Source organism: Pelophylax lessonae (genome assembly GCF_965119305.1).
Source record: "Pelophylax lessonae genome assembly, contig: HAP1_SCAFFOLD_284, whole genome shotgun sequence".
NCBI classification, from domain to species: Eukaryota; Metazoa; Chordata; class Amphibia; order Anura; family Ranidae; genus Pelophylax; species Pelophylax lessonae.
In genome coordinates this window covers 66,385-93,562 of record NW_028120058.1, presented here as the reverse complement: position 1 = coordinate 93,562, position 27,178 = coordinate 66,385, and the positions used below count along the sequence as shown (strand labels likewise).

The 27,178-nt window shown below is 48.6% G+C and overlaps 1 protein-coding gene across 1 annotated transcript in view; it reads right to left on the bottom strand.

The window, feature by feature from the left end:
* Positions 1 to 27,178, bottom strand: part of LOC309543665 (RNA-binding region-containing protein 3-like) — a 120,102-nt gene that overhangs the window by 38,892 nt on the left and 54,032 nt on the right. The window contains exon 9 of the mRNA XM_082276118.1: positions 3,679 to 3,864. Coding sequence (XP_082132244.1) covers positions 3,679 to 3,864 — 186 coding nt within the window. The remainder of the gene's footprint in view (positions 1 to 3,678; positions 3,865 to 27,178) is intronic.

Below are 27,178 nucleotides of genomic sequence, written 5' to 3'. Positions count from 1 at the left end.
CTGCCAGCGAGCCTCAAGCCCGGCCTGGTGGTGTGCGATAACGGGCGAAATCTCATAGCAGCTCTGGGCCTAGCCGGTTTGACGCACATCCCTTGCCTGGCGCATGTGCTGAATTTGGTGGTGCAGAGGTTCCTTAAAAACTACCCCGATATGTCAGAGCTGCTGCAGAAAGTGCGGGCCGTTTGTGCGCACTTTCGGCGTTCTCACCCTGCTGCTGCTCGCCTGGCAGCGCTGCAGCGTAACTTCGGCCTTCCCGCTCACCGCCTCATATGTGACGTGCCCACAAGGTGGAACTCCACCTTGCACATGCACGCGTGAGTCGCTCTGCGGAACAGCACCACTTCACCACCAATAACTGGGCCTCCATGCGAGACCTGTGTGCCTTGTTGCGCTGTTTTGAGTACTCCACCAACATGGCCAGTGGCAATGACGCCGTTCTCAGCTTAACTATCCCACTTCTATGCCTCCTTGAAAAAACAATTCGGGCGATGATGGAAGAGGATGTGGCACAGGATGAGGAGGAGGAGGAGGATGAAGAGGTAACATTTCCAAGGCTTTCAGGGCAGTCATTCGCAAGGGGCTCCGAGGGTGGGTTCCTGCACACGCAAACGCCAGGGACGCAATTGTCCAGCAGGGGCACAGTTCTGGAGGATGAGGAGGATGAGGAGGAGGAGGAGCTGGAGGAGGAGATGGAACCATGTTCACAGCAGGGTGGCACCCAGGCCAGCTCATGGCCATCACTGGTGCGTGGCTGGGGGGATACAGAGGACACGGACGATACACCTCCCACAGAGGACAGCCTTTCGTTGCCTCTGGGCAGCCTGGCACACATGAGCGATTACATGCTGCAGTGTCTCCACAACGACCGCCGAGTTGCCCACATTCTAACTTGTGCTGATTACTGGGTGGCCACGCTGCTGGATCCCCGTTACAAGGACAACGTACCGTCCTTAACCACTTAAGCCCCGGAGGATTTGGCTGCTAAAGGACCAGGGGTTTTTTTGCGATTTTTTACTGCGTGACTTTAACGGACAATTGCGCGGTCGTGCGACGCTGTACCTAAACGAATTTGACGTCCTTTTTTTCCCACAAACAGAGCTTTCTTTTGGTGGTATTTGATCACCTGTGCGATTTTTTGATCACGCGCTATAAACAAAAAAAGAGCGTAAATTTTGCAAAAATAACAATATTTTTCACATTTTTTTATATGAAATTCCCCAAAAAAAAAAGTAAAAATCAAAATTTTTTAACATTTTTCGGCCAATTTGTTTTATGCTACCTATGTTTGGTAAAAAAAATCGCAAAAAGCGTATTTTGATTGGTTTGCGCAAAAGTTATCGCGTTTACTAACAAAGAGAAAGATTTTTGTCATTTTTGGTGTTTTTTTTTTTAACGCATAATGGCGGCGATCTGCGATTTTTTTTTCGGTACTGCGACATTGCGGCGGACAGATCGGACCCTTGACTGACATTTTTGACACTTTTGGGGTTACCAGTGACATTACTGCAGTAATCAGTGCTATACATATGCACTGTTACTGCAAAAATGACACTGGCAGGGAAGGGGTTAACTTTATTGGGAAGGGAGGGGTTAAGTGTGTCCTAGGGGCGTGCTTTCTACTGTGTAGGGACATTGCTATTGGTGTAAAAGCAAAGATCAACCGTTCTACATAGTAGAACGGTCAGATCTTTACTTTTACACAGGGAGAACTGACAGGCAGCTTGTTTACACAAGCTGCTCTGTCTTTCTCCCTTCACAGGAGCGATCGTAGTGTGGCCGGCGGACATCGAGTCCGCCGGTCACACGCACTGACTTGCCTGTGAACGAGCCGCGGCGGGCGCGCGCCTCGGCGGGCGCGCGCCCGCTCGCTATAGGCTCGCAAGTCAGTGACAGGCGAGTGACGTACCGATACGTCACTCTGCCTGGCCGGGGCTGACCGCCGCAGTATATAGTCGTGCGGCGGTCGGCAACCGGTTAATTCACTCACTGGAGCGCGATCGCAAGATGCGCGAGTACAAGCGCACGCTGGTAGACGCCATGCTGCTGGCATTCCCATCTGACAGCGGGGCCACAGTGGAAGCACAAGGCAGAGGAGGAGGAGGAGGAGGTCGCCAACGCAACCAGGGCACCGCCAGCACCTCAGAAGGCAGGGTTAGCATGGCCGAAATGTGGAAAAGCTTTGTCAGCACGCCACAACAAACAGCAGCACCAGCAGCTCAGATGGAACGTCTTAGCAGGAGGCAGCATTTTACCAACATGGTGGAGCAGTATGTGTGCACACGCCTACATGTAGTGAATGACGGGTCTGCCCCCTTCAACTTCTGGGTCTCCAAATTGGGCACATGGCCTGAGCTTGCCCTTTACGCCTTGGAGGTGCTGGCGTGCCCTGCAGCCAGTGTATTATCTGAACGGGTATTTAGCACGGCTGGGGGCGTTATAACAGACAAGCGCAGCCGCCTGTCCAGAGACAATGTGGACAAGCTCACGTTCATTAAAATGAACCAGGCATGGATCCCACGGGACTTTTCCGTACCTTATGCAGAATAGCAATGGATACCGACCTTACCCACCCATTGTTCCATTTTTGCTCTTTCTCACTCTTTTGGGGTGTACCCTCATTTAAAATTTTTGAAAAGAAGCAGTGTTGGCTACCTCGTCCTCCTCCTCAGGGCCAGATTAATGTAGGGGCTATTGGAGCTGCAGCTCCAGGCCCCTACCTTTTATATAGGCCCCGGGTTGGCCATATTCACTGTTACCGCTCTTCTGTCACTTGTAAACACAGAAGTCTGGCTTCTATGCTCGCTTCCCCAGGCAGCACCCTCAGAACCTCCCCACACAGCGTGAAGGCCGGACAAGGAGGGACAGTTGGCGATGCATGGATGTGTTTATGGGCTTCAGAGACAGCATCCCATGTTGAATTAGGCATGCATGGCTGCACCCTTCCTCCTCTGGGTGCATGGCAAGGCACGGCCCTTAAGGCCCTTCAAAATCCTCAGCACCAAGCCCATGATGCTGTTAATCCGGTCCTGGTCCTCCTCCACCGCCGCTTCCACCTACACCGCCCATAGGTGTGCGCAGCCTATTGCATTAAGGTGTGCACCCCAAAGTTGAAATACACAAGCATGTGTTTGCCAGCAGGGAGAGTAATGTATCTGTAGGCAAGGAGAAATAGAGCAGAGCAGGTCCCAGGGAGATCTTTCCCATCTCCTCACTGGCAATGCTATGTGCCCTAGGTGATTAGGGTGTGCCCAGGCACACCCAGCACACCCTGTGCGCACGCCTATGTCACCGCCACATCCACCACCACCTCAACCTCCCTCCTACTCCATATGGGCCTCGTCCTTCAGAGATGAAGAAGAACATTGTTTTATTTTTCTGTTTTTTTTTGTTGTTTTAAGTTATTTCCCTATCCACATTTGTTTGCAGAGCACTTGCCATGCTCTTAATTACGTTTTGCTGCCATTTGCAGCACTCTAGCCCTTTCCTTTGGTGTTTTAGAGCCATTTTAGTGCCTTAAAGTTCGGGTCCCCATTGACTTCAATGGGGTTCGGTGTCCGGGAAAAGTTCGGTAAAAGTCCGGGACACGGACCCGGACTTTTTTTTAAAGTTCGGCCGAACCCGTCGAACACGGACATCTAGGTGTCCGCTCAACCCTAGTCATCTACAAAGAAAACTTGCCTTCTTTTGAAATTCTCTTTTTCCCCAATTCCCTCCTGGAAATAAATTCTTTTGGCAAATCATCTTCCTCATCTCCATCATCATCGTCATCATCCTTAGATACTTGAGTGGGATAGATCTTTCCAAATCCTGGCATCTCTTCACTTTCCTGTAAAACAGTCTTTGCCTCTACTTGTGGAACAGGGGCTGTGAAAAAAAAAAAAAAATTGGATTTTTTTAGATTACTACTTTCTGTAAAAATAAACAATTCCACCAACAATAATTGCAGGTGCTATTATTATTATAATTTACCTAATTACAGTACAGATACAAAGGGACAAAGTTTAAAACATTTGTAGGCCAGTGAACGCATTATGGCAAATAGCATTAATGCAGAACTTCAGTCTCAGTCAACATTAACTAATTTTAATTATTATATTGCTAGCAGTAGTAAATTGATAGGAAGATATTTTTTTGTATTTACTTTTTTACATTTCTTCGGTTACTTTGTGCTTTCCAGGCCTAGGTAAATTATGTCATACATCCCAGGAGTCATCAGGATGGGCTCTCTCAGCTAAGCACACCTGCATGCCTGAGCTAAGGACTGATAGATTACAGGAAGTAAATGCTACATGAATCATCTCCCCCTACTAAAGATAGCCAAAGCCAGAAATGCTAGGGGGTGTTTATCAAAGTGAGTTCTCAGAAAAAGAAAGCATGGAGACACTGGTGGATGGGTTAGCTTGCTCTGAATATTAGAAATGAATCAAACAGTGTTTTTGATTTATGGTCCTCAGATGCAGTGTAGTTCTGCTTTGTGAACATGTATTCCACTTAAATAAACACAGTCCATTGTCAATTTACAATTGCAAGAAATTGCTTGGTAAAACCTATTAATTTACAGATTTTACAGGGAATAGTGTGTTGTCAACTAACCCATACAATACATTTTTACTGCAGGGTTTACCTAAATTATCCTAATTTGGACATAAATCCTAAACTGCCTGCAAGTGCCAATAACTCCATCTTTTTTAGGTTAACGTTCATGTTACACCTTAAACATGGGTGTAACAAGAAACATGGTCCCAAAAGGTGGACTTAGCCTTTAACCTTTAAAAAGATCATTGAGAGAACTGGATCCTGGGCCCAGGCTGATCAAGGGGATTTCTTCCCAAATTGAGATTAAAGGCTAACACCCAGAACTAATCCCTACTCAGTTATTCAAATGACAGTAAACAGTGGAGGCAGAGGGGGCTTGGCTTGACACGCAGCACTGATGGCAGCTTAGAGAAATGATCTAAGTGACAGTGGTATGCCCACTTTAACATTTGCAGAAATTGGATTTTAAGAAAAACCTATCACAGTTGATGAACTTATGTTGGCAATAAAGAGTCTAAAACTGGGAAAGAGCCCTGGCCCTGATGGCTTCACGGCTCACTATTATCACATCACCCTTATTTCCAAGCCAGCTAAAAACCCTACCGATTGCGCCAGCTATAGGCCAATTTCAATGCTAAATGTGGACATAAAAATACTGGTGAAAATCTTGGCCAATAGACTGACAGAATCTATGCCCAAGCTCATTGGCCCAGAGCAGGTGGGATTTATGCCTGGACAGGAAGCTCACGATCATGTTGTGAAGGCCCTTAACCCGATTTATAGCGCTCATGAAAGATAAAATGGGATTTTTGATTTACCGTAAAATCCATTTCTCTGATGTTCATTGACTAACACAGCTCCTGATTCTTCTTAACCATTGGGTTACACTGCCCCCTACAGGAGTAGGACTCTAGGCAGAAAAAAGTCTGGCTACGCCTATGGGCAGTCCCAGGGGGTGTAGACCCACTCTCAGCTACAGGCACTCATTTCTGATACAAGCAAGGTCAAAAGAAAGCAAACTCCAGAGGGGTGGGTGCTGTGTCAGTCAATGAACATCAGAGAAATGGATTTTACAGTAAGTCCAAAATCCCATTTTCTCTTTCATTCATTGACAGACACATCTTCTGATTCTTCGGGGACGTCCTAAAGCAGTGTTAAACGTGAGGGGTGGGAAAAAAAGCAGAAAGAAATTCCCAAGGCTAACTAAAGCCAACCAGATAACATTGAGCTCAACCATAAAAAAACTGGAGCTCACCTGAAAAAAACAATACAACCTCAAAGAGGACCAGGTCCCCTAAACAGCAGCCAGCACAGCAAAACCTTGCAGCAAAAAAAGCATAGGCAGATGCCAACACATCCACTTTATAAAAATTTTATAAAAGCGTGCACCGACGACCAGGTGGCTGCCTTACAAACCTGCGTCACTGAAGCTTGATAAAAGGAAGCCCAGGAGACACTAAGTGCCCTAATAGAGTGCTCCTTGACAAACCTGCGTTACTGAAGCTTGATAAAAGGAAGCCCAGGAGACCCTAAGTGCCCTAATAGAGTGCTCCTTGACAAACCTGCGTTACTGAAGCTTGATAAAAGGAAGCCCAGGAGACACTAAGTGCCCTAATAGAGTGCTCCTTGACAGGGAAAGGAGGAACCTGACCCCTGATGCAATAGGTCTGAACCACCCTCTGTCTGATCCATCTGGAAATGGTTGCAGAAGAAGCAGACAACTCTTTAAGTCAAGTCTGTCCGTGAGCACAAAATAGAGAGTCTGACTTCCTAAAAGACTCCGTAGCTGCCAGGTACACCCCTAATTGCCCGGACCACATCCAAGGCATGCAAGGGGATTTCCTTCGGATGTTTGGCCTGGGACACAGGGAAGGCAACACAATGTCTTCATGCAAATGACAGTTAAGAGCCACGTTAGGAAGGAATGATGGACAGGGGCGAAGCACCACCTTATCCTTGTAAATCACCAATAAGGTGAATGACAGAATAACGCCGCCAGTTCTGACACCCTGAGCGCAGAGGTGATAGCCACAAAAAAAAAAGTCACCTTCTGGGGCAGCGCAAGCAGGGAAACCTCCAAAATATTTTCAAAGGGAGGCTTCTGTAGAGCGGAAATCACCACATTAAGATCCCAGGGTGGCAATGGAGCCCGCATTGAAGGGCTCCATTGCCATTGTATTGCAGGAACACCCTGAAGAAAGGTACGCACCAGGGAGTGCGAGGCCAAATGACGTTCGAAAAAGACTGCCAAAACCGATACCTGGCCCTTGATGGTATTCAAGGCCAATTTATGTTCAACCCCCCGTTGAAGGAAGGTTAAGATCTGAGCCACTGAGAAGGAGAGAGGATAAAGCCCAAGAGACTCACACCACACAATGTACATCTTCCACGTATGATGGTAGATCTTCCTAGAAGTAGATTTCCTAGCTTTCAACACGTAGGAACCACCGACTCAGATAAACCTCCATCCTTCAGCACCTGGTGTTTAACAGCCAAGTCGTCAAAGCCAGCGACTGTGAAGCAGGATGGAAGATCGGTCCTTGAGACTGCAGATCCTCCCTGAGAGGAAGTCCCCAAGGAGCATCGGCGACCAGCCGTACCCGATCGGCGTACCAAGACCGGCGAGGTCAGTCTGGACGGAATCCCTTTCAGCTTTGATCCTTACATAGTTACATAGTTAGTGAGGTTGAAAAAAGACAACAGTCCATCCAGTTCAACTTATGATGTGTGTGTGTGTGTTTGCTTTTAACCGTACATTGTATACCCCTGTATGTTGTGGTCTCTAAGGTGCCCATCTAATAGTTTTTTGAAACTATCAATGCTCCCTGCTGATACGACTGCTTGTGGAAGAGAATTCCACATCCTTACTGCTCTCACAGTGAAGAACCCCTTACGCATTTTAAGGTTAAACCGCCTTTCCTCTAGTTTTAGTGAGTGGCCACGTGTCTTATTGTATTCCCTTACTCTGAATAGTTTGTTCCTTATGCTAGGGTCACCAGTACAGTATTTGTATATTGATATCATATCCCCCCTCAATCTTCTCTTCTCCAGAGAGAAAAAGTTCAGTGCCTGTAGCCTCTCCTCATAGCTGATGTCCTCCATTCCCCTAATTATTTTTGTTGCCCTTCTCTGGACTCTTTCCAGTTCCAGCACATCCTTCCTGAGGACCGGTGCCCAGAACTGGACAGCATACTCCAGATGTGGCCGGACCAGGGTCTTGTAGAGTGGAAGAATAATCTCTTTATTTCTGGAGTGAATCCCCTTTTTTATACATCCCAGTATTCTGTTGGCTTTACTTGCAGCGGCTTGGCATTGCATGCCACTGCCAAGCCTGTTGTCTACCAGTACCCCCAAGTCCTTTTCCATCCTAGACTCACCCAGAGGTTCCCCCCCTAGTGAGTAGCTTGCTTTCTGGTTTTTGGCCCCCAAGTGCATTACTTTACATTTTTCAACATTAAACCTCATCTGCCATGTAGTTGCCCACCCCGTTATTTTGTTCAGGTCCGTTTGTAAGGTTTCTACATCCTGCATAGAAGATAATGGCATGCCTAGTTTAGTGTCATCTGCAAATACTGAGATTGTACTAGATATCCCCTCCTCTAGATCATTTATGAATAAATTAAACAGGATTGGTCCCAGGACCGAACCCTGGGGGACCCCACTTTCCACACCCGCCCAATCCGAATACTCCCCATTAATCATCATCCTCTGGACTCTCCCCTGGAGCCAGTTCTCTATCCAGGTACTCACCTTATGGTCCATACCTACCTTCCTTAGTTTGTACAGTAAGCGTTTGTGGGGAACGGTGTCAAAAGCCTTTGCAAAGTCCAGATACACCACATCCACAGGCTTACCTTTATCTAGGTGGCAGCTCACTTCGTCGTAGAAGGTTAATAGATTGGTTTGGCAAGAACGATTTTTCATGAATCCATGCTGATTATTACTAATAATACTGTTTTCATTACTAAAGTCTTGTATGTGGTCCCTTAACATCCCCTCCAACATCTTGCAGACTACAGATGTTAGGCTGACCGGCCTATAGTTCCCCGGGATATACCTTGGCCCCTTTTTAAATATTGGTACCACGTTGGCTTTTTTCCAATCAGCTGGCACCATACCCGTCTGTAAACTATCCTTAAAGATCAAGAATAATGGTCTGGCAATCACCTGGCTGAGCTCTTTAAGAACCCTCGGGTGCAAGCCATCCGGTCCCGGTGATTTATTTATGTTAAGTTTCTCTAGTTTAGTTCTAAGTCTATCTTCTGTTAGCCATGGCGGCACTTCCTGTGGTGTGTTGTTTAGTTTGGCCTTACAAGCTAGATTCGTGTAGCCCCCCGATTCTTTATGAAGACTGAAGAGAAGAAATGATTTAACACTTCCGCCTTTTCTCTGTCCTCAGTGGCCATATTTCCTTTATCATCTTTTATGGGGCCAATGTGATCTGGCCTCGCTTTCTTACTGTTTATATACTTAAAGAACTTCTTGGGGTTCTTTTTACTCTCCTCCGCTATATGTCTCTCGTGTTCTATTTTAGCCGCCCTGATTTAGTCTTTACATTTCTTATTACACTCTTTGTAATGCTTAAATGCTGCCAATGACCCCTCAGTCTTGTATTTTTTGAAGGCCTTTTCTTTAGCACTAATATGCATTTTTATGTTGGAGTTTAGCCACCCAGGGTTTAATTTTGCTCTTTTAAATTTCCCTTTGGAATGCACTGGTCAAGCCCCTTGTTAAGTATGCTCTTGAAGCACTCCCATTTTTCCTCCGTGTTCTTTGTTCCCAGGGTTCCATCCCAATTGATATTTTCTAGCAGCGAGCGCAGTTTTGGGAAATTGGCTCTTTTGAAATTCAGCGTCCTTATATTACCCCTCTGCTTCCTATAACTAATTAATACTGAAACTTATTGACCTATGGTCACTGTTTCCTAAGTTCTCCCGTATTTCTATATCCGTGAGCAGGTCTGTATTGTTGGTATTCAGTAGGTCAAGTACCGCATTTTTTCTCGTCGGTGCATTCACCATCTGACCCATGAAATTGTCCTGCAAAACATTTAGGAACTGCCTAGCCTTGGCTGAGTGTGCGGTTCCTTCTGCCCAGTCTATATCTGGATAATTAAAGTCCCCCATTATAATGACATTTCCCGTCCTTGCTGCCAATCCTATCTGTAAAATGAGGTCCGCCTCCCCCTCCTCCCTCTGGTTGGGGGGCCTATAGCATACGCCCAATATTACCTTCCCCACCGTTCCTTCCCTTTGAAGCTCTACCCATAGGGATTCTGCCTCGTCCTTAGCTCCATTATTAATATCATCCCTCATATTTACCTGTACACTGTTCTTAATATACAGACATACCCCTCCCCCTTTTTTACCCTCTCTATCTCTGCGATAAAGGGAATACCCCTGAATGGTCGCCATCCAATCATGAGAGCTGTCAAACCAAGTCTCAGTTATCCCCACAAAATCGAAGTCCTCCTCAAACATCAGCAGCTCCAGCTCTCCCATCTTGTTGGCCAGGCTTCTGGCATTGGTATACAAACCTCTTAATTTTGACCGGTTACATTTATCCTCATTTGATGTTTTTAGGCTGCTCACTTGATTTTTCCCCATACCCACCCTGGGTATAGGAGCTCCGATCACCCAACCGCTAATGCCCCCATTTCTGCCCTCTGAAACTTGCTTTCCACTGGCTAATTCTACATCTGTACCCTCCCCCCCATTCCCTAGTTTAAAAGCCCCTCTAACTTTTTGGCCATCCTCTCACCCAGTACGGCTGCACCCTCCCCATTTAGGTGCAATCCGTCCCTACCAAAGAGCCGGTGGCAGACTGAGAAGTCGGCCCAGTTTTCCAGGAACCCGAAACCCTCCTTACCACACCTGCTCCTCAGCCACTCGTTAACTTCCCTAATCTCCCGCTGCCTCTCTGGTGTGGCTCGAGGTACAGGTAGTATTTCGGAAAATACTACCTTGGAGGTCCTTCTCCTCAACTTAGCGCCTAAGTCCCTGAAATCGTTTAGGACTCTCCATCTTCCTCTGCCTATGTCATTGGTACCCACGTGTACCATGACAGCTCGGTCTTCCCCAGCCCCACCCAATAATCTGTCCACCCGATCCTCAATGTGCCGAACCCGAGCGCCCCGCAAACAACAGACTGTTCGCGACACACGGTCTTTGTCACAGATTACACTGTCTGTCCTTCTAATAATTGAGTCCCCTACCACCAGCACCTGTCTTTCCTTTCCCTTTCTCCCAGCCTCACTGGAGGAGTTCTTCCCCTGGCAGCTAGGGGCGTCACTCTGCTCCAGCAATGCTGGTCCCTGACTGGTTTCCCCAACATCACACAACGGGGCGTATCTATTGGGGTGCTCAAGCCCAGGATCAGCCTCCTTGCCTTTTTGCCCTCTACCCTTCCTAACTGTCACATGTCTACTCTGCTGCCTGCACCTCCGTCATTCCGCCCACCCCTGTGCAGACCCCTGCCTGCACCTGGCGGGTACGATCCCAGCTCTCCTTCAGTATGGACATACGTCTCAGTGTTGCCAGCTGCTTCCCTAGATTCAGGACCTGAGCTTCCAGGGAAACGACGTGCTTACACTTTGTGCATTTGTATTCGCCCTCGATCTCATGATCGAGGAACGTATACATACCACAAGATGTACACCGAACCGCATCTCCACACCCGCCGGGCATTGTACCTACTAATCTATCTAATGGGGATTCAGTGATTTAAGTCTATCCTATGTGGTTATTTCCTGGCTTCCTAACTCTACCTTCTCACCCTCTGGTACTCCGCTACCCTCAACTGACACTCAGTTGCACAACACTCACAATCTCACAGCCCGGTCAGTCTCACGCCACTCCCAGTCGCACCACCCGGTCAGTCGCACAACACTCCTGTCGCACACACTCACAGTCTCCCAGCCCGGTCAGACGCACCCACTCTCAGTTGCCCAACACTCACAGACACACAGCCCGGTCAGACACTCAGGCAGTAACAGGTACTCCCAGACACTCAGGCAGTAACAGGTACTCCCAGACACTCAGGCAGTAACAGGTACTCCCAGACACTCAGGCAGTAACAGGTACTCCCAGACACTCAGGCAGTAACAGGTACTCCCAGACACTCAGGCAGTAACAGGTACTCCCAGACACTCAGGCAGTAACAGGTTGTTATACCTGAAGGGTTTCACATGTACTGTCACTTTAAGGCTGGCTCCACCCAGGAGTGATGACAAGGGTCAAGGGGCAGAGTGGCCATCTTTAGACACATGTAGAGATGTATTGATATGCAGAGCTGTCCTGTAATGCTGTACAGAGAGTCCTGAATAAACATCCGTTGTTCCAGACCAGAGTCCTGTGTCTCTCACAACACGGAGAAAATAACAGTGGCGACGAGGATGGGATTTACAAGGTTACTATCCGTGTGAGAAAGGAAAGGAAGAAAAAAAACTCTGGATTGTCAGGAATACAAACACCCACAGAGCCCAGCAGGAAAATGTCATTGATCGGGACATTAAGTGAATTTGATGGAGAACAGACAACGTGGATTTCCTGGATTGAAGAACTAGAACAATATTTCTGTGCAAATGCCATCCCAGGCGACAGGCAAGTAGCAGTATTTCTGACAGTGGTTGGTGCTAGGACATAGGACACTCTTAGGGATCTCCTTTTCCCTGAAAAACCAGCAAATAAGACATTGGCAGAGCTCCTGACACTGTTAGGGAATCACTTCCAGCCTAAACCACTAGAGATTGCAGAGAGATTCCGGTTCTATCAGCGGCAGCAGCAGCCAGGTGAAGATATTAAGGCTTATGTGCTCGCCCTTCGCAGACTAGCCTCAACCTGTTCTTTTGGGGAGTACTTACCAACTGCACTGAGGGATAAGTTTGTCATGGGACTGAATAGTGAGTCTAGCCAAAAGAGACTGTTAACAGAGAAAGACCTTACCCTTACAAAGGCAATTGAGATAGCTTCAGTGATGGAAATGGCTGTGAAAGATACAGAGGCATTGAACCCCCAGAGTAGAAGGGGAGAGGTTAAAGAGGAAGTTTTCAGAACAGCAGTCAAGCAAACTGCAGCTAACGGTAAATATAGAACCTCACTAACCGGGACGTCAGCTTGCTACCGTTGTGGGAATACAGACCATGATCACAAAGTCTGCCGGTTTAAGGAACAGCTCTGTCATAATTGTGGTAAGGCAGGCCATCTGAAACGAGTCTGCCATAGTAAGAAAGTGCGAAACAAACAACCTCTGAACACCAGGACAAAGGCATATATGGTGGGAAGATATCCGTCGTCATCGGAATCAGAGGATGAGGAAGTGCTCCACAGATTAGACATACATCTTATGCATTCAGCACCCTCAGAAATGACTGTAGAGGTAACAGTGGAAGGAAAGAAACTCAAGATGGATGTAGACACAGGAGCAGCAGTTTCAGTTATCACCCAGAAACAATGGAGAAAACTTCTGATCCGAACAACTGTCCGTCCAACACCAATCAAACTGCAGACATACTCAAAGCAGATACTCCACCCACTGGGGTACGTGAAAGTACAGGTATCCTACAAGGGTCAGACAAAGAGAATGCCATTGTATATCTTAGAACTTGGGGGACCCCCTCTTTTTGGGAGAGACTGGATTGCTCACTTTGGCATGCCAGACATCGCCATTAACCCCTGCAACACCGTGACCATCCCATCAGGGGATGAAAAGGGATGGGTGAAGTCCCTGAAACAGCGATTCCCACAAGTCTTTGATAACCATTTGGGAAAAATAAAGCATGACTGTGTGAGACTCAGGCTGAAACCCAATGCCCAGCCTAGGTTCTTCAAAGCTCGGACGGTACCTTTCGCACTCCGAGCAGGTGTGGAAGCTGAACTAAGCCGGCTGGAGGAACAAGGTGTCATCTCAAAGGTAGAGCACAGCGAGTGGGCATCACCAGTTGTACCAGTAAAGAAAGCGAATGGAGACTTACGCATTTTTGTGGCGATTTCCGCATGGCACTAAATTCTCAACTGGAGATAGACCAGTATCCCCTACCCAGAGTAGATGACATTTTTACCTCTCTTGCAGGAGTTCAAAAGTTCACCAAGCTTGATCTCAGGCAAGCTTATTTACAGTTTGAGGTCCACCCTTCGTCCCGCAAGTTTCTAACAATCAACACTCACAAGGGACTGTATGAATACAATCGGATGGTGTTTGGGGTAGCCTCCGCCCCAGCCATTTGGCAACGCAAAATGGATGAGATTTTGGCGGACATTCCTTTCACGCAGTGCCTGTTAGATGACATGCTCATCACGGGCCTGACGGACCAGGAACACAAGCATAACGTGGAGCTTGTGTTGGCAAGACTCCAAGAGCAGGGTCTAAAAGTGAACTTAGCGAAATGCCAATTCATGGTACCTAAATTGGAGTTTTGTGGCCACCTTGTGGATGCAGAGGGTATACACACCACGGAAGCCAAAGTTGATGCTTTAGTAAAAGCTCCAGCCCCAACCAACGTCCAACAGCTGCGATCATACCTGGGCTTGCTGAACTATTACCACAAATTCCTGCCGGATCTAGCACACACTTTGTTTCCATTAAACAAGCTTTTGGAGAAACACTCCAGATGGAACTGGTCGGCTGCATGCCAACGTGCTTTTGAAGTTTCTAAGCGAAAGCTGTTGGCGTCACGCATGCTCGTGCACTATGACCTCCAAAGGCCTCTCGCCTTGGTTTGTGATGCCTCACCCTATGGTCTAGGGGCTGTACTATCTCACGTTTTGCCAGATGGGTCAGAGAAACCTGTGGCATTCGCCTCCAGGTCCTTGACAAAAGCAGAAAGCAATTACTCTCACATTGACAAAGAGGCTCTGGCGCTCATATGGGCAATGAAGAGGTTTCATCTTTACCTGTATGGTAGGGAATTCACCATACTGACTGATCATAAACCAGTCCTTCAGATCTTTAGCCCTGACAAAGGCATCTCCCAGACGATTGCGGCCCGTCTTCAAAGCTATGCCCTATTCTTGGGAGCATATAGCTACAAAATCCAGTATCGCAGCCATGATGCCAATGCTAATGCAGACGCCATGTCCCGTCTGACAAGGACATTAACAGACTCTTCTCCACCTGTCAAGAGTTGTCGTTACACCAGCCTGTCCTTTCTGTCTTCCGGGGAAGTAGCAGTCCATACAGCCAAGGATACCTTCCTTAAGACAATACTCTCCTGGGTACGGTACGGTTGGCCTGCAACTGTCACACAGGATTATGAACCTTACTTCCGTAGGCGTCTGGAATTAACTGTGTCTGGCAACTGTGTTTTATGGGGAGACCGAGTGATCGTTCCACAGACCCTCCGGAGACACATTCTGGACTTGCTACATACTGGTCATCCCGGGGGCACACGTATGAAACAAAAGGCCCGAGGCTATGTGTGGTGGCCAAACCTCGACTCCGATATCACGACATATGTGAATGCGTGTGCTGGATGTGCACAAACTGCAAGAGACCCTCCTCGAGGGTGCGTCCAGCCCTGGACTTGGCCCACGGTTCCCTGGTTTCGCCTACACTTGGACTTTGCAGGCCCGATCAGAGGACACACCTTTTTGATCATTATTGATGCCCATTCAAAGTGGCCTGAGGTCATTCCTGTTACCCAGCCAACGACTAAGGCGACGATTTCCATACTGTTACATCTCGCTGCTACGTTTGGATACCCCAGAGAAATTGTCACAGACAACGGTGCACAATACACAAGCCAGGAGTTTCAGGGTTTCCTGACTGCCCACAACATCAAACACAAGTTGACCGCACCTTACCACCCGGCTACAAATGGTCAAGCAGAAAGGTTTGTACAGACCTTCAAACGCTATTTCAAAGCTACTGTGGCTACAAGTAAACAACAGTCCCTGTCACCCCAGCAGCTGGACTCCTTCCTTTCTGCTTGCAGAACTACACCACATGCAACCACTGGGAAAACTCCAGCTGAACTTTTTTTGGGTCGGCAGCCATGGACTGTTTTGGATATGCTCCGCCCTCAAACGGTCCAGGAACATGTACGGCAGTCCCAAGACAAGAGGGTCGAACACGACGAGATTCCCCGGTTTACAGCCCAGCAAAAAGGTATGGGCCCGATCTTATGGCGCTTCCAACACTCGTTGGCTTCCTGCTATCGTCGCAGAGACTTTGGGACCCAAAATGTATAGGGTCTGCCTGGAAGATGGTTCCATTTGCAGAAGGCATGCGGACCAATTGCGTCCTCGTTCTCAGTTGCCCGAATCCCTGACATCGGCTGCACCTCCAGTGTCTCAAGGATCTGCTCCTACCGGATCAGGAGGCATTGAGACTGATGCTTGGGACGACTCTGAACTTTTGAACTCAGCTCCAACAGAGCCCTCCAGCCCTGGTCCAGAGGTCTGCTCACCCTCTGAGCTAGGGGATCCCCTCTTGGCCCCGCCGGTGTCCATTCCGGCCAGCCCTGCTTCCTCCAGCCCCGAGTCGCTGGGTGCCCGTCCTCAACGACACTGTTGCTCTCCTGACCGGTTTCAAATGCAAGACCGGTTACGAGACTTTCGACGGGCCCGCCGAAAGTGATCCGCTGCCATTTTCTCCCCGTAGTGTCCCTGGAAGTTGTTCTCACATCCGGACGTGGAAGAAGCCATGTAAATCTCCTGAGTTGGAGGACTGTATTGGACAAATTATGAGTTACTGTTTTATGCCTGTTCTTGTTTTGTTGTTTTTTTTTTTTTTTTTTAGGTATGGATGGAAGGTGTTATACCTGAAGGGTTTCACATGTACTGTCACTTTAAGGCTGGCTCCACCCAGGAGTGATGACAAGGGTCAAGGGGCAGAGTGGCCATCTTTAGACACATGTAGAGATGTATTGATATGCAGAGCTGTCCTGTAATGCTGTACAGAGAGTCCTGAATAAACATCCGTTGTTCCAGACCAGAGTCCTGTGTCTCTGACAACACGGAGAATATAACACAGGTACTCCCAGACACTCAGGCAGTAACAGGTACTCCCAGACACTCAGGCAGTAACAGGTACTCCCAGACACTCAGGCAGTAAAAGGTACTCCCAGACACTCAGGCAGTAAAAGGTACTCCCAGACACTCAGGCAGTAAAAGGTACTCCCAGACACTCAGGCAGTAAAAGGTACTCCCAGACACTCAGGTAGTAACAGGTACTCTCAACACTCAGGTAGTAACAGGTACTCTCAACACTCAGGTAGTAACAGGTACTCTCAACACTCAGGTTGCAACAGATACTCCCAACACTCAGGTAGCAACAGGTACTCTCAGACACTCAGGTAGTAACAGGTACTCCCAGACACTCAGGTAGTAACAGGTACTCCCAGACACTCAGGTACTACACTACAGTACACCCTCAGTCAGTGTTCAACCTCAGTCGCCAGTCTTACTTACCTAATGTGTGTCCCTTTAAGCCTGTCACTTGCAGTTCCTCCCTCTCCCTCAGTCGGTCAGTCTCCTCTCTGCACCCGCCTCCCTCGGTCACTTCCCTGTCAGCTAGTCTCCTCTGCTCCTCTCTGTGGGGGGGGCTCCCGCACCGCTCGCCGCAAGGGGGATTCACTGCCGCCCGCAACAAGGGAGGGAGGGGGGGTTACCGCACCGCTCGCCGCCCGCTTTAGTTTGGAGGGGGGGCTCTAGCACCGGACGCCGCCGGTTCTACTGGGGGGGGTACTCACACACACACCAATCTGCAAACACCTGCTCCTCTCACGCACGCCGCACTGATCCCGCGCTCTCTGCTCAGCTCTGTGCTCTGCTCCACAGCACCACCTGCTGACCACCGGATAGCAGCAACTTCCTAGGAGCACAGGAGTTGTGGCAGAAAATTGAGAGGGCTGGAACAAACCATTCAGCTCACCTTAGAATGCCGGCTACTTATTGAACCACCAGGACACTACTTATGCCCCCTTGGTGATTGACTAGACCACAGCTGTGGCAAAGTTCAAATTAATTCGTACCGGACACCGCTGAAGATGAATTGTCCAATGAGCCAGACAAAGGCTGATCGCTTGGATTTCCAGAGCATTAATCAGCAGTCTGGTCTCCCTGAGCACAACTGTGCTGAGGATGCCTCAAGCGGGCATCCGTGGTGACAACCGTCCAGCACAGGGGGGAAAAAGGATTTTCCCTGTCTAAGTGCCAGAGAACAAAGCCACCTCTAGAGATCGTGGATCCTTGTCCCATTTCACCAGAATCTCTTTAGCAGAGATCTTGTGTGAACTGTGCAAACAGACCGCCTCAAGGGTGGACACCATCAGGCCCAGCACCCGCATGCAAGCCCGGAGGGATAACCATCTGCTAAACAAAAGAAGCTGAATTGCCTCCTGCAATGTCTGGAGTTTTTCCAGAGGAAGAAACATGCTGGCTGAGGCCGAATCCAGAGTCAGACCCAGATGGTCCAGTTTAGATGGAAAGAGCCAAAGCAGACTCCTGAAGGTTCAGAATCCAACCAAACTCCCTTCGATTTTGCAATCTCCAGTTGTCCATTAGCGCAGTCGGAGATTCGGCTCGCAGAAGAAGATAGTTGAGGTACCCCAGTACCGCAATCCCCCGCTCATGGCAACACAGAGGAAGCGTTGATGACTGGCAAATATTAGAATCTGCAGGTAGGTGTCCTTGATGTCGATAGAAGTGAGAAAAAAGCAGTTTAGCACCTTGAGGTCCAGAATTGGGCATACCTTGCCTTCCTTCCTGGGAACTGTAAAAAGGTTTGAGTAAAAACCCCTGAAAAGCTTCCGAATCAGGACAAAGGAGTACCAGTGACTAACCCCTGGTTTACTGTCTTTGACCAAACGGGCAACTATAAATGTGGGGTTAAGAACTGTGTAGATCAGATGGTCGCAGCCACAAGATCAAACAATTTATCAATTGTGGAACCAATTATTTGACCCATGGTTTGATTTGCTTATACGTAGGACAAACCATACGCCTCCTGAGGGTAAGATTTGGGCAGCAGTGTACACGTTTTTTGTTAAAGCTATGTGTTAATGGGGGGCGTGGCCTGAAGACCTATGTGAGCGGACGTGTTCTAGAGAGGCTCTCCCGGCGGATCTCCGTTTAAGCTATCCTGCGGCTCCAAACTCGAGCGATACCCTTACCCCCGACCGCCGGTGGACACCGCCATCTAGCCCTGGTCATGTCTCCGCGGCGGCTAAGCTGGAGAAGTTTCGGCGCCAGGAGGTGAGCGGCATGGCCCAAAATGGCGGACCGTCCCAGCCAGCTCCTACTGCAGCGGCTCAGGCTGCGGACCAGGCAGTCATTCTGGCTGCCATCACGGATTGCAAGGCGTCCCTTACCACTAAAATAGAGGAGATAAAAGGTGGACATATCTTTACTCAGGCAGGACTTTCAAAAGTTGCGGGGCAGGATGTCGGAAGCCGAGGGACGGCTCTCCAGAGTGGAGGATGATTTACCCCCCATACAGAACGCTACTGAACAGGCCGCCAGGGATATACAGTTCTTGCTACATAAACAGGATGATCTGGAGAACAGAGCCCGGCGTAATAACGTTCGTTTTATTGGCTTGCCGGAGGCTGCGGTGGGGTCGTCCCCTGCCACGTTCCTGGAAGATCTACTGGTTAAATCATACGGCAGGGAGGCATTCTCGCACGCCTTTGTTGTGGAACGGGCGCACCGAATGCCAGCTAAAAAGCCGCCCCCAGGTGCACCACCCCGGGTCTTTATTGCCAGATTCATGAACTTTCGGGACAGGGATGCGGTGCTCCGGCTATCCAGGGAGCGGGGGAATATCCCACTGGACAACCATAACATCATGGCGTTCCCGGACTTCTCGGCGGAAGTCCAGAAGCAGCGTAGCCAGTTTGGAGAAGTCAAGAGGCGCCTTAGGACCCGCAACCTCAAGTATGCGATGTTATACCCGGCCAGGCTACGAGTGGTTGGAGAGGATAGGGTACATTTTTTTGAAGACCCTGACGCGGCGATAGCCTGGCTGGATCGTCTGCCGTGAGCGGTGAGTCTGTTGCCTCTTCCCCGCCCCTGAGTACATTGGAAGACTGTACGTTCTCCAGTTTGGACTGCCCTGATGATTCTCCCTTTGCTTCTCGCCCCCTTCACCTGCCCTACATGCCTTGGAAGTTCGTGTTGGCACTCCCTCTGTTCCCCTGACACACTAGTATTTTTGGACTGAACTCCTTCGGGGGATGCCTGTTTGCCCTTTTACCTGCCCCCCCCTTTTTTTTCTTTTTTTGCCTCCCCTTGGTCGTACGGACTCTTTTCCCTCCCCCCCCCCCCCCCCATGGACCTTTTTTTCTTTTCTCATCTGTTTTGCCGATACAGACTTTTTTTTTTTTTCTACTTTTGACTTCCGGCCGGGAGGCCTCTATGCCCATCATGGGTGCTGTGAACCCTCGTTGTCATACTTTGTGCTCACTGATGTGTTCCAGAAATGGGACCCCTCTTCGGAGATTGTTCGCCCCCACGGGCTCGTGGTGCTCTGGTTGGTCCTGGGGGGCTTCGCCTTTTGGTGGAGCTACCCGGGGCGGCTGGTCACTGCTGCCCGTGGACTGTTTGGTTTTGGGATTGATGCTCACACAAGTTGGGGTGTGTGTTGGGCTGGGTGGGGGTTTATGTTTATTGAGTTATGCTATGTGATTTGTGTACTGACATGTATTTGCACTACCCTGTATTTTCGCACTGTTTGGTTGGACTCCTGGATTTCAGGCCATGGGCGGCGGGTGCAGTTTACACCTGTCCTGGGTTGCTGTCCACATCCTGTGCCACGGCATGTTCTCTCCTCCTTGATGTTATGGCAGGGCTGACCTTTCTTACGTGGAACGTGCGGGGCATCCGAGACAAGGTCAAGCGCACGGTTATCCTGTCCTACCTCAAGGAACAGAGGGCAGATGTCATTGCACTAGTTGAAACGCATGTTGAGGGAAACTTACTTGGGGCCATCCGCAGACCGTGGGTCGGCTGGGCTTTTCATGCGTCACATTCCTCTCATTCGAGGGGTGTGTCGTTGCTGGTCTCCCGGTCTGTGGCTTTCGCAGTAAAGGAGGTGGTGACGGACCCCTTGGGTAGGTATGTCTTTGTGGCTGGAGCTATGGGGGGGCATGACATACTTCTCTTAGCCTGGTACTTTCCTCCCCCCTTTAGTGCTACCCTCCTGACGGAGGGCATGATGTTTATGGCAAGATACCCCTCGGTTCCTGCAGTCTGGATGGGGGACTTTAATACGGTCTCCAATCCGTTTCTGGATAGGGTGGGTGCCCCGGGCTCCCCACCCTGCCCGGATAGAGCCACACGCTTTCATAGATTGTTGACCAGCTGTCACCTCTTTGACTCGTGGAGGTGTTTACATCCCACTGCACGGGCCTACTCGTGCTTTTCCACGACCCACTCCACCATGTCTAGGATTGATGGTATATGGATCTCCCAGGCCCTTCTGCCCAAGCTTCTGGGCGCCCGTTTTGGCCCGAGACTGCTCTCGGACCACGCCCCGTATATGGCTACTCTGTCCCCGCTTACCACCCCTCCCCAGAGACATTGGCGCTTGAATCCCTTTTGGCTCAAGACTATCCCGGACATTGACTCCTTGACGACAGAATGGGACTTTTTTTTCAGCTCCAACTCTGACACTGCTTCCGCGTTGTCGGTGTGGGAGGCCTTCAAGGGCCATGCACGGTTACTTTTGACGTCGCGTATTGCTCGACATCGCAGGGCGTCGCGGACCGACCTTCTTGCTGCTGAACGTCAATTGGCTGAACTGGAGGCTGAATATGCCGGCTCTCCGACGCCGGACGCACTTTCTCAACTCAAATTACGGTCTAGGGCCCTGGACCATATGTTCCAGGAACGGGTTAATCATAAATTATTTTTCGGCCGTCAACGTATTTTTGAGCATGGTGAGCGATCGGGCAAATTGCTTGCCTATTTGGCACATATGGACGATAGGCCGCCCGTGGTGATTACACTTCACCCCTCGGTGCTGGGGGACTCCTCGGATCCAGCGGCTGTGGCGGAGCTCTTTGCTTCGTATTTTAGCGAGGTTTATTCCTCTAAGGTGGATTATGATCCGTTGGATCTGACCAGTTTGCTGGATACCCTGGAGTTCCCTGCACTGACCCCTGAACAGGTTGCGGTGCTTGAGGCCCCGATTTCTCAGACCGAGATAGTCTCTGCCATTTCTAGTTTTGCTAGGGCTAAAGCGCCTGGATCTGATGGCCTCCCCATCGAGTTTTATTTACAGTATTCGGAGTCCTTGACCTCCCGTCTGCTCGCGGTGTTTGAGGCGGCATTTGAGTTGGGCTCTTTACCTGCCTCGATGTGTGAGGCACTGATCATTTTGCTCCCCAAGCCTGGCAAGGATCCCCGGTATCCGGATTCCTACAGGCCCATCTCACTGTTACAGTGCGATGTTAAAATCCTGGCCAAGGTACTTGCCCTTAGACTCAACGTAGTGATCCTCTCCTTGGTACACCCCGATCAGACGGGATTCATGCCGGCCAAGAATACGGCCTTCAACACCAGGCGCTTGTTCATGAACATGCAGGCCCCCCATGACTGTGTCGGTACCAGGGTGGTTGTGACTTTGGATGCCGCCAAGGCCTTTGATTCTGTCGAGTGGTCATACCTGTGGCAATGTCTCCGTAAATTTGGGTTCGGTCCGAAGTTCGTTAAATGGCTTACAGTGTTATACAGTCAACCTCGGGCTCGGGTGGTGGCCAATGGCTGGACTTCTAGGTCCTTTCCTCTTTCTCGAGGTACGCGTCAGGGGTGTCCCATCTCCCCACTGCTGTATGCCCTGGCGGTCGAGCCACTTGCGATGGCCCTCCGGGCGGACCCAGGCATAAAAGGTCTCCGCCGCAGGGACCTTGAGGAGCGTGTTGGGCTGTACGCAGACGACATGATCCTGTACCTGGCAGACTCCGGGCCCTCTTTGAGGCGTGCCCTGGAGGTCATACAGCAGTTCGGGAGATTTTCTGGCCTGACGGTCAATTGGGACAAGTCCCTTGTCCTTCCTATAGACAGTTTCCCCCCAGCAGCTGACCAAGCGTCGCTCCCCCTGTCGCGGGTGTCGGAATTCAAGCATCTTGGGGTCCGGGTGACTAGATCCCTTCCTGACTATATCCCGTTAAATATTGAACCCCTCTTTGCCTTGGTCAAGGACAAAACACAAGTTTGGGCTAGGCTACCCTTGGGCGTCATGGGCAGGGTGGGCCTGGTAAAGATGATCCTGCTCCCCAAAATCCTATACCTGCTGTGGCACTCGCCAGTTTATATTCCATATAGATACTTTATGACTCTAGAGAGCCTGCTGAGATCATTTATTTGGGGCTCCTCCAGACACAAGCTGTCCTGGAGGCACACCCAGAAACCCACCAAGTTAGGGGGCATGGCGGTTCCTGAATTGGCAAGGTATTACCTGGCTGCCCAATTATCGCATTTCTTTCATCTGGATAAACAGGACTCGGACAGGTATATGGCGCTGGTCTGCAGAGGTGCGGAGTCGCGGCTCCCTCACCCGTTCTGTGATGTCCTTAGAGGTGTTGCTGGGTCTACCCCTGTGGCTCCTCGGGGAGGTCTCCTGTTCCATCACAGGCGGGTCTGGGACCTGGCGTTGTCCAGAACCGGGGATGCAACGTTGCATTCCATGACTCCCTTGTGGTTTAACCGTCAGCTACCGGAGCTCCTCCATATCCCTGATCCTGGGGTGTGGATTCGTAGGGGTATATATTTGCTGTCCCATGTTGTTTCTGCTGGGTCTGTTAAGTCTTTTAGCCTACTCCAGGAGGAGTTCCAACTCCCGGCATCCATGCACTTTTACTATTTGCAGTTGTCCCACGCTTTGAGAGGACAATTTGCCCATGCCATCCCGGACTTACCGTCAGTTGACATACTTGAGGTGATCAGGGGCCAGGAACACCGCAAACTCATATCATTGCTCTATGAAATGTTAGGCACCAAGCGGGTGACTGCCCTGGCATATGGGGTGCGGGAGTCCTGGGTGGGCGGTGCTGGGGAGCTGGGGGACGAGGAGTGGGACGAGGCCTTGGAAGCTTGCACCTTGGTCTCTCCTAAATTGTCGGACCGGCTAACTCAGATCTATATTGTCCACAGATCGTATCTTACCCCTGTGCGACTGGCTCGATTTGACTCCTCCCGCTCCTCTGCATGCCCTAGGTGTTCTCACTCCCCGGGCACCTTCGGGCACATGATTTGGTCCTGCTCGGGCGTGCAGGGATTTTGGACGCAGGTTGTCCGGTTCCTGCATGACCGTATGGGATGCCCGACTACCCTGGACCCCAAGCTGTGCCTACTTGGGATTTTTCCCGAGTCTGACGCGGACAAAAATATGGTTCAATTTCTCCGGGAGACCCTGTTTGCTGCTAGGAAAGTAATAGCCCTGAAATGGATGCAGCCTGTGTCCCCTACCCTTGAGGCTTGGAAGGCAGTGGTGAGCGCTACTCTCCCTTTCAAGAAGGTCATGTATGCTAATAGGGGTTGCCCCAAAAGGTACAACAAAATATGGGATAGGTGGCTGGAGGCCCCTGACACATGTCAGACTTCAGAAACAGGGGATACTGCACGTATACGCTTTGACGCAGCGACTGGTTTCTGGACCTGCGCCCATGGTCTCTACTGTGTGTTGGACTGTGATGGATAGTCTTTGATTACAACCCGTCAAGTGTATTGTTCTCTTATTGTTTGACTCTTATGCCTTGTACTTCTTGCCCAGTGTGAGGCCTGCATTTTTTTGATTATGTACTCCTGTACTTGTGCAAATGTCTGACGGTATTTTTTCTTTTGTATGTTTATATGTCATGTTTAACTCAATAAACGTTTGTTTGGTTCAAAAAAAAAAAGCTATGTGTTAATTGCTCACACTCATGCACAAAGTTGTCTTTTCTTTCTTTCCTATAATAGCTATCAACATATCTGCAGAATTTACTATTTATGATTTTCTCATATCTATTTATCCAGTGTTTTATTATTATATATTTTAACATAGTTTTACACACACACACACACACACACACACACACACACACACACACACACACACACACACACTACTTTTTATTCAACAGTTTTCATATATCTGGTTTCAGTTTGCAAGCGGGCCCATCGTTTAGGTCTTTCAGGGTTGGTCGCATTATGATTTAATGTGACAATTATAGGTAGCCTCTTTTGTGGATTTACAAATTAGGTCTATTTATAGGTTTTTAAAATATTAATATATGTACTTGAATATGCGGTACCATTACAAAGGTATTTTACCAGATGGAACTGTTGGTATATAGAGAGATACATTAAATAATATCAATAAGTTTTTAAATGTTTTTTAAATGATTTTACAATTTTGTATGCATAGTAGTTGTAATGCCCATATATATCCTCTGGAGGTGCTGCAGGTGGTTAATTTTGACAGGATGTAGGAATTCTCTTACTCCCCTTCCATCATGTACAAGGATGTCAGCTAAGTAGGACGAGGGGTTGATTTAATGAATTTTTTGGGGTCTGGATGTACGGATGGGGAGCCCCTGCTCCTTTGGTTCACTGGCATCAGTCCTGGGTTGTCCGTTCTGGGGTTTATACAAGCTGGTATGGACGGTGAATGAGAAAAGATGAAAGGCGGAACTGACGTCACGTGTTTGGAACGCACAATGCAGCGACCCGGGTGGTAGCTGGCGGCATGCGTTCCACTGATATCAGTGGACACAAGCAGGGTAGGAGGCTTGGTAGGCCTCCGGTCGGCTCCCTCCCTGCATGTCATGTATAACGGATAATATGGAAGTGCAGTATCAACACTTTTATTGTCACTCCCATCATCAGCAGCAATATTAACATGATGTACTTATGGCCAATAGCAACACCTCCTTGGATCTGTTTGGGGTATGTTGGTGTTTTAAATTTGAAATGGTTTTTATTATTATTATTATTGTTTTAATTTGAAATGGACCTTATTATTTTTACTTTTATTTGCATCTTTGCATACGTTTTTAGTGTGTGTTACATGGATGGCACACTTGATCATGGTATGTTATGAATCCACAGCTCTGGGGGCTGATGGCAGTGGTATATGTGGCAAAAGGTTAAAAATATTGTAACCACACCCTAGAGGAAGGAGTTCCCAAGGCCCCACAGATGAGGCTTGGGCGATACTCTGCTATTTAAACTTGTGAGTTCGACATGGCACAGTGGCTCTGAGGAAGAGGCGAAGCCTCGAAACGTGTCAGCTATCATTCGCTAAGGACAGTGGACATTCGCATGGATTGCTCCTGATATTCACACACTTGGTTTTGATATGACTGATTTACACCTTTGTGAGTAGTCATTTTTATGTTTTATTAATAAAGCCTACATTGAGGATAATGCGCTAGATCGGTGCGCTCCCTTCTTTGTTCGCACTTCTCTCCAACATCAGTGCCTGACCTCACAAATGCACTTCTGGAAGAATGGTCAAACATTGCCATAGGCACATTCCTAAACCTTGATATTGAACCCTATGGACAAAGACTGGGATGCCATTAAAGTTGATGTGCATGAAAAGGCAGGTGTCCCAATACTTTTGGTAATATAGTGTATAAACTTTCCAGTTTATAAAAAGTTGGTATCACGTTGCCGCACATTTTTTTCCCTGACTATCCATCCACAGGCTGCAGTCTTCAGTAGAAGTGCCGCTGGGCTTTCTACACATGCTACTTGTCTGTTGAGCACCAGCCTCTAGTGCACTCCAAAATGTGAGTTTGCTGTATGAAGTTTCTTAATAAGTACAGTTGTTTTTATGGTAAGTACTATGATGGTCCATGTATTTTTTCCTAAGCTTCCAATTGTGGTATCTGCTTACCATCACTGGGAGAAAACAGACCAGGCGGAGACAAGGGGAGGATCAAATGCTATCCAGATATTGCCCTTAAAGGGACAAGCACTTTAGACTTATTAACCATGGGTCAACATAGGAGCTGAGCATCCAATGCTGGTGGGTACACATAGGGGCAGATTTACTAAACCCGGTGCACAGAGAATCTGGTGCAGCTGTGCACAATAACCAATCAGCTGCTAGGTTTTATTGTCAAATCCTTATGGCCCGTACATACGATAAGAAAATCAGAAGTAAAAATTTGTCCGAACGATCTGCCGGTTTTCGGATCGTTAGTATGGTGCTTTTGACAGCCGATTACGAATTTTCGTACGACAAAAGCTGAATGTGCAGGCTATAAAATTATCGTACGTTAACACAACATCCAATTTTTGTTTACATAGTACAGTTTTCGTCCAAAAACAATCGTAAGAGCAAGACTACGAATGCTCGGAAATGAAAAGAATGCATACAAAACAATTCAACACATTGCATAATTTCTGAAGTTGAATTACGTACGAAAATTTTCATATAAAAGTAACCTCTTCACTTTGCATATGAAACTAGCATGCAACACAAAGGACGTAAAATTGGTATAATAATCTGATTGTGTGTACGAACGAGCCTTAAGGCTGGACAGAAAATGTACAATTTTCCTTTAGATTTAGCAGTTGTAAACCGCAACATGTTTTTATTTTCTTTCGTACCTGCAAGGCAAAGGAATAATGTGCTAGTATGCCTCGCATATCAGCACATTCTATAAAAATATCCTAAAAATGGAGCCTTCCAGCGATGCAATGTCATCGCT